At 52.1% G+C, this 10,736-nt stretch overlaps 1 protein-coding gene and 1 non-coding gene across 2 annotated transcripts; one reads left to right on the forward strand and one right to left on the reverse strand.

Annotated features, from left to right (window-relative positions):
• Positions 1 to 290: 290 nt before the first annotated feature.
• Positions 291 to 10,018, forward strand: COPS7A (COP9 signalosome subunit 7A). The gene is made up of 8 exons (XM_049772104.1): positions 291 to 400; positions 936 to 1,153; positions 4,661 to 4,736; positions 5,074 to 5,162; positions 7,311 to 7,513; positions 9,325 to 9,430; positions 9,600 to 9,751; positions 9,909 to 10,018. Exons 2-8 carry the CDS (start codon positions 992 to 994, stop codon positions 9,946 to 9,948), a joined length of 828 nt encoding a protein of 275 aa, XP_049628061.1. The 5' UTR covers positions 291 to 400; positions 936 to 991; the 3' UTR covers positions 9,949 to 10,018.
• On the reverse strand, positions 6,506 to 6,612 carry LOC126008309 (U6 spliceosomal RNA). Its single transcript, XR_007495646.1, has one exon. It is a non-coding gene; the product is annotated as a U6 spliceosomal RNA (small nuclear RNA).
• Positions 10,019 to 10,736: the final 718 nt, after the last annotated feature.

Genomic DNA, 10,736 nt, shown 5'->3' on the forward strand with positions numbered 1-10,736 from the left:
TATGGGACGCCGGGGGAATCGAACTCAGGTCCGTTTTAGGTTAGCTGCGTGCAAGACAAAAGCCCTACTGCTAGTGCCACCGCTCCGGCCTCCCTCCCCAGAAAAACCAATAAAGTTTTATTGAAACAAAACAGAAACGCCCGCCGGCCCTCAACAACCAATCGGAAGAGAAAACCCGCGTGTGACGAGAGGGCACTTCGTCCAATGGGAGGGCAGGACGGGGACCGCCCCGCCCCCAAACGGTCTGGGCCACAGCGGAAGTGCGGGCGGAAGTCGGTCATAGAGTTTTCGTGGCCAGAGCGGCCCCGTTTGGGAGGCGGCCGGCAAAGCTGGGAAACAGCTGCCGGAGGTGACGGAGCTGCGGCCCCGCCTGGTGCGGGTGGAAGAGGGAAGCTTCCAGGTAGCGGCCCGCAGAGTCGGACCCGGGGTACGACGGGGCAAGGCAGTCGGCGGGCGGCCACGGTGTCCGGGCGGCCTCTTTAAGGGAGGGGGCGGAGCTGCGGAGTCACGTGATCTGGTTGGTGGGCGGTGCTAGCTGGATCACGTGATCTTGGAATGGGGCGGGTCTATGGGAGGTCACGTGGTTTGAGGGGAGGGGTGGGCTGGGGAGGCCTTCAGTCTCCAGTCATGGTTAGGGTGGACCCTATGGGACTCCCTTCATACCTTTCCCTCCAAGGCTTTCCATGTCATCAAGTTCAGTGGGCTGCACTTCGGGGTGTCCAGGGTGGGCTTGGCAGCCTCCATGTTCACTGTCTTCTGCCCACTGTCTTCTCTCCAAAGTACCCCTATATGGAAGATCACCTAGATTCCAGACTCCATCGCATCTGCTGACTTCCAAAGGGGACTGACTCCCCACCTCAGCCCCCCTCTGTGCTTCCCAGCCTTCCAGAGGTCAAAAGGCATCTCTTAGCAGCTTCCCATCCTCTCTCCTTGCAGCTCCAGGCTTCCTGAGCCCAAGCACCAAGCACCACCACCCCCCAGCCAGCTCGCTATGAGCGCCGAGGTGAAGGTGACAGGGCAGAACCAGGAGCAATTTCTGCTCTTGGCCAAGTCGGCCAAAGGGGCAGCGCTGGCTACACTCGTCCACCAGGTGCTGGAGGCCCCTGGCGTCTACGTGTTTGGGGAACTGCTGGATATGCCTAATGTTAGAGAGGTGGGTTCTTGGCCTTGGGGTTTGTAGCTACCACCAAAGGGAAGCAGTGGAGCCCAAGTTTTGAGCTTGAAAAGGGGTGGGCAGGCCCTCCGAGATTCTGTAGTCCCGTAATCATTTCTTTGAACAACCACAAAACACCCACCTGAGGATGATTAACAGACTGCTTGCTGGAGGAAGTGTGCACGTCCACACTTAAGTTGCCTTCTGGAAGTGAAAGATCTGTGAAATCTAGTCATTTCTCATTGCCATTTAAAATAGGACGCTGGGCTCTAGCCTGTCTCCACAATTGTAATAACTGTGAGTAATAGTATCACTTTTATTTTAGGGCCCGAGTTTTCTCTTTAAAGCTTTACCTCTAAACTACTATTCCCCCATCCCAGTAATCTCTATGGACTTTTCTTCCTGTTTCTCACCAAAATCAAGTATAAAATCCTGAGTATGGGGGCTGGAGAGATAGCATGTTGTAAGGCGTTTGCCTTTCATGCAGAAGGACAGTGGTTCAAATCCCAGCATCCCACGTGGTCCCCCAAGCCTGCCAGGAGCGATTTCTGAGCGTGGAGCCAGGAGTGACTCCTGAGCACTGCCGGGTGTGACCCAAAAACCAAAATAATAATAATAATAATAATAATAAATAACTAAATAAATAATTAAATCCTGAGTATGGAAGCAGCTAAGAGAATCATTTAGTGGTTGCCTAGTAGACTAGACATTATGTTCTGCAAGAATTTATACCAATCCTTCTCTTTAGAGTGTTTTTCTAAATTTTTTTTTTTTTGTATTTGGGCCACACCCGGCGTTGCTCAGGGGTTACTCCTGGCTGTCTGCTCAGAAATAGCTCCTGGCTGGCAGGCACGGGGGATCATATGGGACACCGGGATTCGAACCAACCACCTTTGGTCCTGGATCGGCTGCTTGCAAGGCAAACACCGCTGTGCTATCTCTCCAGGCCCTCTAAATTTTTTTTTGAGCCACGCTCAGCAGTGTTTGGAGTTTTCTCCTGACTCCACTCAGAGATCCTTTCTGGTCAAAGGGCCATCTGAGGTGCGTGTATATGTGTGTTTCAGTTTCCATTCTGGGGGCAACATTGCTTAGGGAAGCACATTTATGCTGAAGAGGGAATCAGGGCCTCATATATGCTAGGAATGTGTTTCTCCACTTGAGCCACATCCTCTGCCCCAGTGTTGTTTAAAATTCAGGGTGCTACCGGGTGTGGCCCCAAAACCAAAAAAAGTAAAAACCAAATAAAATCCAGGTTGGAGGAGTTGGTTCAAAAAGCTAATGTGTGATTTGTGTCCTGGAGGCCCAACTTTGAGGCCCAAGTTTAATCCCCAGTAATGGTGCTTACCCCTCTAACACTGCCAAAAGCAACCCCAGGACCCAGAGCTGGGAGTAATCCTTAAGCCGCATGTGGCTTCTGGCCAAAATAAATGCTGCTCTTTGCCTCTTATCATTATTTTGTATACTGTGGCTCTTTGCCAAGTTTGGATTTTGTTCTGCTGCTTCTCAGGAGGGACCTCTGAGGAGAGATCTCCGAGTGTGTAGTCCCACCCCCAGGCTGTGTCATCCTGTCTCCCCTCCCTCGGAAACAACTGCACGGGTGGGGAGGTGGGAGGGACAACGACGACCATGTGTCACATATTGGGTCACATCTTGCCATGAGTTCTTAGTGTGGAAGTCGCAGCACACCCTCACCTCTGCAGGATTTTTATCTTCACTCAAAATGGCAAAATAGATTATTGTTAAAATTATATGCTTTTGTGTGAGTGTGTCTGTTTTGACAGGTCACTGCATGATGTGGCTCTCTGACTCTCACAGTTTAAAATTTTGGCTCTTTGTGTTGAACTTGTTCGCCACCCCTGCCTTAAGCACTTCTAGGTATGACCCTCAAGCAAAAAAAGAAAGGAATAAAATCTCAGGGTGGATGATGGTGCTGAAAAGACACACTTGCCTTGCAATGTGACTGACCTGATCCCCTGAGTACCACCAGGTGTCATTCCTGAGTGCAAAGCCAGGACATAAGCCATGAGCATTGCCAGGTGTGACCCATCAACAAAAAGAATCCCAGAGTAGATGGGTGACTCATACATTTGCCACCAACTTGAGATGCTGCAACAATGATATGTGGACAAAATTCAGTTTTTTTTTGTTTTTTTTGTTTTTTTGTGGTTTTTGGGTCACACCCGGCAGTGCTCAGGGGTTACTCCTGGCTCCATGCTCAGAAATTGCTCCTGGCAGGCACAGGGGACCATATGGGACGCCGGGATTCGAACCGATGACCTTCTGCATGAAAGGCAAACACCTTACCTCCATGCTATCTCTCCGGCCCCCAAAATTCAGTTTTTAAGGGTCTGTGATTGAGTCTTGGAACCACTCTGAAATGGGCATAAGGGTAGTCTGCCTTCCCCTCTCTGCAACAGAGCTAAGAGTTCATCAATGTGAAGATAGGCACCATTTTGGGGGTGCCCCTTTAGCATTCATCTGAGAATACCAGAAAAGTACCAGACAGTGCTTACCCACTCAAACCTTATGTCCCACTTGCAGAGACCAGATGAATGGTTATACCTGCAGGAATCCAGTAATTTTTTTTCTTTATTCAGAGTGCTGTGAGACCCACATAGGTTATCAGAGTCTAGATCTATAATCTGTCAGAAAGATATTCTTAGGTAGCCACCTCAAGCAGTGCTGAATTGAGTAAATGTCAGAGTGATTGAGTACAAGGCCCAGTGAGCTGCCAAGTAGACAAAAGAAATTCACAGTGGCTGAGCCATAGCACAGCTGGTAGGGCATTTGCCTCGCACATGGTCAACCCAGGTTCGATCCCCGGCATTCCATATGGTCCCCCCATCCTGTCAGTAATAACCCCTGAGACCATTGGGTGTGGCCCCAAAATAAACCAAAAAGAAACTCATGGGCAGCAGTCTGGGCCACATTCTGATCCCAAACAGCACAATGTGTTGTGTCTGTAACAGCCCAAACACTTGGCAGACCCTCGGCTCTGAATTTCAGGGAGACATATGGAGGAAAGGGCTTTGTTGGGGCAGATGATGGAAACCAGTAGGCTTACAGACCCATTTGAAAACCTGTATATAGGACAAGGATCTCATGATATTTGTGATATTTCTGCCAGTCTGATTTAAGTCAGCCAGCTAATTTTTTTTAAATCACCTGTGTAGAGCTGATGAAGCAGCCCCTGAGTGAAGGCACTTGCCTTGCATGCTGCCAACCCAGATTTGAATCCTGATCAGGTCCTCTTGAGTACCACTAGGAGTGCTCCCTGAGCATTGCCAGGTGTGACCCCAAAACAAAACCAAGAAACCACTGGGATAGCCAAAGGCCTGGAGGCATTAAGGGTGTCCTGGAGATGAGCAAAGGCAGTGAGCTACTTTGGTGCCCTGGGAGAAGTAATGCCAGAGGAAAGTGAAGTTCAAAACAAGGAAGGCTGGAGGGGGCTGGAAAGGGGTGCGGTGGTGGATGCCTGCTTCTCACTGCTGTATCCCTCTTTTGCAGCTGGCCGAGAGTGACTTTGCCTCCACATTCCGGCTACTCACTGTGTTTGCCTATGGCACCTATTCGGACTACCTGGGTAACTGGAGGGGCTGGAGCTCTGGAGTGGGGCGATGGGAGAGGGCACTTTCCAGAGGGGCTCAGGGAACATTCTAGGGAGAAACCCAACTTTGATCCTTGAGATCCCTGAGGTTGGCGCTGGAAAGATAATGCAGTAGGATGGGCACCTGCCTTGCAATGCAATGGACCCAGGTTCGATTCCCATCACCTCCTTGGTTGGCCCTGTGCCCCCACCTGAGGACAGCTGGGTATGGCCCCCTCAAATTAAGGCATGAATTGGCATGGAAGTTTAAGTAAAGAAGAGATGAGTGGGATAGGTTAAGTCAAGGTTCCTTAGCTTTGTCCTTTCTTCCTAGCCGAGGCCCGAAACCTTCCTTCACTTACGGAAGCTCAGAAGAATAAGCTTCGGCACCTGTCGGTGGTCACGCTGGCTGCCAAAGTCAAGGTGAGTGACCTTTGGCCCAGGCCGGAATCAGGGCAGCACCTTTTTGGCCCCAGAACAGTCTTTGCCCACCACACCGCTTCTGCCTCCTCCACTTGGCCCTCCTACATTCATTTCTAAAGTCCTTGTCCAAGCAGCAAGACTCCACTTTCTTTTTTCCTTTCCAATCATTTGAAATTCTGAGTAAAACATCTTTTGTGTTTGGGGTCAAAATAGCAATGGAGTGGGGCCGGAGAGATAGCACAGCTGTAGGGCATGTGACTTGTATGCAGCCAAATAGTGGTTCGAATCCTGGTATCCCATATGGTCCCCCAAGCCTGCCAGGAGCGATTTCTGAGTGCAGAACCAGAATTAACTCCTGAGCATCGTTGGGTGTAACCCCAAGACAAAAATAAAACCAAACAAACAAACAAACAAAAAAAGAATAGCAATGTAGAATCAGAGAAATAATAGAGCAGGTAAGGCCCTCACCTTGCATACAGCTGACCTGAGTTCATTGCCGTCATCCCATATGGTCTGCTGAGTACTTGTGATTGCATGAGCATTGCTGGGTGTGTCTCAAAAGCAAAAATCCACAAAATAGCAACTGTGGGGCCGGAGCAATAGAGCAGCAGTTGGGTGTTTGCCTTGCACTCGGCTAGCCTAGGACAGGACTAGGTCCGATCCCCGGTGTCCCACATGGTCGCCCAAGCCAGGAGTGATTTCTGAGCACAGAGCCAGGAGTAACCCCTGAGTGTCACTGGGTGTGGCCCCCCCAAAAAGAACCAAAAAAAAAATAGCAATTGGGGTCCAAAGAGAGAGTCCAGTATTTTTTTTTTTGTTTTGTTTTTGGGCCACACCCGGCGGTGCTCAGGGGTTACTCCTGGCTGTCTGCTCAGAAATAGCTCCTGGCAGGCACAGGGGACCATATGGGACACTGGGATTCGAACCAGCCACCTTTGGTCCTGGATCGGCTGCTTGCAAGGCAAACGCTGCTGTGCTATCTCTCCGGGCCCGAGAGTCCAGTAGTTTAAGATTCTTGCCTTGCACACTGCTGACCTGGGTTCAGTTCTTTTTTGTTTGTTTGTTTTTGGGTCACACCAGTTTGATGCTCAGGGGTTACTCTTGGCTATGCGCTCAGAAATCGCCCCTGTCTTGGGGGAAACATATGGGATGCCAGGGGATTGAACTGAGGTCCATCCTACGCTAGTGCTTGTAAGGCAGACACCTTACCTCTAGCGCCACCTTCCCGGCCCCTGGGTTCAGTTCTTGGCATACCACTGGTTACCCTGAGCACTGCCAGGAAGTGATTGCTAAGTTCAGAGTCAGGAGTAAGCACATCCCCTTCTCTTTTTTTTTTTTTTTTTTTAAATATGGAACGCTTCACGAATTTGCGTATCATCCTTGCGCAGGGGCCATGCTAATCTTCTCTGTATCGTTCCAATTTTAGTATATGTGCTGCCGAAGCGAGCACACATCCCCTTCTCATATGTGCGCCCCTACCCCCAAACAAAACAAAACAGCAGGGATGGGAGGCTGAGAGACAGTCCAGGAGTTAAAGCTGGCATGTGGCCAACTCGGTGCAATTCCTGGCACCACATCAGGTGTCTTCCTGCCCAGCACTACCAGGAGTGACCCCTGAGCAGCATTGGGTGTGACCCCAAAATAATACAGGAGCTTCCATATGTGTGACTGATGTTGGGAGTTGAGCAAGGCAAACACCATACTTATCCACTGTACTATCTCCCGCTCAGGTTGTTACATCTTTTTGGTTTTGTTTTTGGTATTTTTGTTTGGTTTTGATTTGGGGGTCACACCCAGAGGCACTCAGGGGTTACTCCTGCCCTGTGCTCAGAAGTTGCTCCTGACAGGCCCGGGGGACCATATGGGATGCCAGGATTCAAACCACCGTTTGTTCGAATCAGCTGTGTGCAACGCAAATCTCCTATTGCTGTGCTATCTCTTCAGCCCCAAGTTGATTTACATTTTTTTGAAGCGGGAATGCCCCGCATCCATAAGGCCTTGGAGCCGGCCTCTTAGAGGACATGAGCAGAGAAAGACTGGCAGGCGGAGGGAGGCAGGCAGGAGAAGCCAGGACAGGGGCAAGGGAGTGAGGAGGCCCCACAGCCTGCCCACCCTCCTGCCCCCCCCCCCCCCCCCCCGTGGCTGCAGTGCATCCCCTACGCAGTGCTGCTGGAAGCCCTGGACCTGCGCAACGTGAGGCAGCTGGAGGACCTGGTCATCGAGGCCATGTACGCTGATGTGCTCCGCGGCTCCCTCGACCAGCGCAACCAGCGGCTGGAAGTCGACTACTGCATCGGCCGGGACATCCAGCGCCAGGACCTCAGCGCCATCATCCAGACCCTGCAGGAGTGGTGAGACTCGGGCATGTCCCCATCCAGTCTCCTCTCACCCCCAAAAGGGAGGGGTGCTGTGAAGTGAGGGGCAGGAGATGCCGCCCGGTTCTGGGCCTAGGAGCTGGGATTCAAGAGGCTCACGGAGAATCCTTGTCCTCCTAGACTCTCGCAGTGGTCCTCAAACTTTTTATTTTTTAATTTTTTGGTTTTTGGGTCACACTCGGCAGTGCTCAGCATTTACTCCTGGCTCTGTGCTCAGAAATAGTTCCTGGCAGGCTCGGGGGACCATATGGGATGATGGGATTCGAACCAGTGACCTTCTGCATGAAAGGCAAACGCCTTACTTCCATGCTCTCTCTCCGGCCCCGGTCCTCAAACTTTTTTAAACGGGGCCAGTTCACTGTCCCTCAGACCATTGGAGGGCCGGACTATAGTAAAAACAAAAACTGTGAACAAATTCTTATGCACACTGCAAATATCTTATTTTGAAGTGAAGAAACAAATTGGGAGCACATACAATTTGTGGCCTGCAGGCCGTAGTTTGAGGACCACTGTTAGAGGTGCAGGCTGGAGAAAGGCAGAGGAGGCAGAAGGTGCAACCTGTGGCAATGTAGCTCCTGGGCTGGCATCTTTTCATCAGCCCTTTGGTCTGTAACCAGTATTTGCCACAATCATAAGGGTCCCCCCCCCCCCCCGGCTCCTCCTCTTCTCTCCATTTCTATCTAACCCGCACTTTTTTTTTTTTTTTTGTAATTTTTTTTTTTTTTTTTGGTTTTTTTTGGGCCACACCCGGCGTTGCTCAGGGGTTACTCCTGGCTGTGTGCTCAGAAGTAGCTCCTGGCAGGCACGGGGGACCATATGGGACACCGGGATTCGAACCAACCACCTTTGGTCCTGAATTGGCTGTTTGCAAGGCAAACGCCGCTGTGCTATCTCTCCGGGCCCTTTTTTTTGTAATTTTTGTATTTTTTTGGTATTTTTGTGTTTTGGGGCCAAAACCTGCGGTGTTCAGGGTCTACTCCTGGCTCTGTGCTCAGAAATCACCCCTGGCAGGGTCGGGGGACCTTATGGGATGCTGGGAATCGAACCCAGGTCCTTCCTGGGTCTGGGTCAGCTGGGTACAAGGCAAACTCCCTACAGCTGTGTTATTCTCTGGCCCCTGACTCTTTAGCATCTCTTACCCCATTGTGCTTTCTCTTCTGGCTCCCATCCTGTGTGCACTCCATGCTCTTTTTTAGGTGGGGTGGGGGAGGCCCAGGAACCCCTCCTGGACTTGCTTGGCCATCTAGGCCTGAGGGGCTGAGACTCTAGAGCTGCAGAGGCCTGCAGTACCAGGGATTCCCCAAGCCACCCTGACTGTGCTGGGGGTCCCACACCCGACAATGGAACCAGGGGGTCATCCTCCAGCAAGGCAAGCACCTTTCCAGGAAAGCCCTGCCTGCCTTTCCTCTTTGACCCATTCTTTTTTTTTTTTTTTTTTTTTTTTGGTTTTTGGTTTTTGGGTCACACCCAGCAGCGCTCAGGGGTCACTCCTGACTCTACGCTCAGAAATTGCTCCTGGCAGGCACGGGGGACTATATGGGATGCCAGGATTCGAACCACCGTCCTGCATTCAAGGCAAACACCCTACCTCCATGCTATCTCTCCGGTCCCATCTTCGACCCATTCTTTCCCTCTCATCTCCTGCTGTGATCAACCTTTGCCTCCTCAAAGTTTGGTGGCAGCTGGGTTTCCAGGCAAGGGGACCATCCAGAATGTCTGTTTCTCATGAGTGCAGGATCACACCCCGCCCCAGCCCCCCACCGATGCTTGTCTCTTGGTTCCCGCAGGTGTGTGGGCTGTGAGGCAGTGCTGTCAGGCATCGAGGAGCAGGTGAGCCGAGCCAACCAGTACAAGGAGCAGCAGCTGGGTCTCAGGCAGCAGATCGAGAGTGAGGTAAGCCAGCAGGGGAGCAGGGTGGGCCGAGCCCCTCCAGCTTGAGCCCTACGCTCTGGCCCAGAGGGCTGGGACAGTGGCTGGAGCTGACAGACAAGCTGAGCAAGGACTCTGAGATTCTGGAAGCTTCCTTGACCATTCCCTACTGTCTCTCCTTCCCTGTATGTAGGTCGCCAACCTTAAAAAAACCATTAAAGTGACAACTGCAGCTGCCGCTGCCGCCACATCTCAAGACCCCGAGCAGCACCTGACCGAGCTGCGGGAACCAGCCCCTGGCACTAACCAGCGTCAGCCCAGCAAAAAGGCCTCCAAGGGCAAGGGGTGAGGCTGTGGGGCAGGACCCGCTTGCTTCTGGGGTACCCCACTTTTCCTTCAGCACCTGGGCTGCCTGTACTTGTGTGCAGGATGGGGGGCACAGGGCAAAGGGCTCCTACATACTCCCTCCCCCTCTCCCTCTCCCTTTTTCCCCCCTTGCCAGGCTCCGCGGGAGTGCCAAGATTTGGTCCAAGTCGAACTGAAGAGATTGTCGTTTCCACCATGGGGATATGGGCTTCCATGGACCTGCCTGCCCACCCCGGAAGAGTCGCATTGCCTCCTGGTACCCCAGGCCAGCTGATATTTCTGGGTTCCTTCACCTTCCTCCTTCTCCCCACCCCGAGCATAGCTGTTCTCTTAGACTGGAGACAAGTAGAGGTCATGTTTGTGTTGGCACTTTCCGTCCTACTTGACTCTCTCATTTGGCCCACTGGTGCCCTCCCCGCCATGCTCTCTGCCGAGTTTCTGCCTGTCACTCATGCCTACCGAGGAGGTGGGGCTGTTCCGTCTGCAGCATAACCTCATCCCAGCCCGCATGCCTGCTCCCCAGCTTGCTCCAGCCTCTGGCCTATCTGGGTCGTATCTGAAGAGCCATCCAGTGCCGCCTTAGACACACCCCGAGTCGTCAGGAGCTGTGTGCCACCCTCAAGTCGAGAATTCTTCCCACCACAGTTGTTGTCTTCCTCGGTTCTCTCTTTCCTTTTGCTCCTGGGGGTGCTGTCACTGTCAGAGAAAGCTCTTCCATTCCCCCTCCCCCACCCAACCCCAGGAAGGGCGACCCACTGTTTCTTGAAATTACTGGAACCTGGTTCTTCCTTGGCTAACTTGAAGAAGCCCAGCGGCAATCCAAGAAGAGTTTCTCAATACGTCCTCTCGTGAGTTTGATGGGGAAAGGAAGAGGACAAAGATTGTATTCAAAAGAAAAAACGGGGGGCCGGAGAGATAGCACAGCGGTAGGGCGTTTGCCTTGCACGCAGCTGATCCAAGACGG

This window comes from Suncus etruscus, chromosome 4 (genome assembly GCF_024139225.1).
Source record: "Suncus etruscus isolate mSunEtr1 chromosome 4, mSunEtr1.pri.cur, whole genome shotgun sequence".
In the NCBI taxonomy this organism is placed as follows: Eukaryota; Metazoa; Chordata; class Mammalia; order Eulipotyphla; family Soricidae; genus Suncus; species Suncus etruscus.

What these genes read in the sequence shown, in the direction of transcription:
- COPS7A (XM_049772104.1), top strand. Translation starts at nt 992, where the DNA reads ATGAGCGCCGAGGTGAAGGTGACAGGGCAGAACCAGGAGCAATTTCTG. An exon ending in ATCCAGACCCTGCAGGAGTG is followed by an intron (nt 7,514 to 9,324) that starts GTGAGACTCGGG and finishes TGGTTCCCGCAG; the next exon opens with GTGTGTGGGCTGTGAGGCAG. An exon ending in GGCAGCAGATCGAGAGTGAG is followed by an intron (nt 9,431 to 9,599) that starts GTAAGCCAGCAG and finishes CCCTGTATGTAG; the next exon opens with GTCGCCAACCTTAAAAAAAC.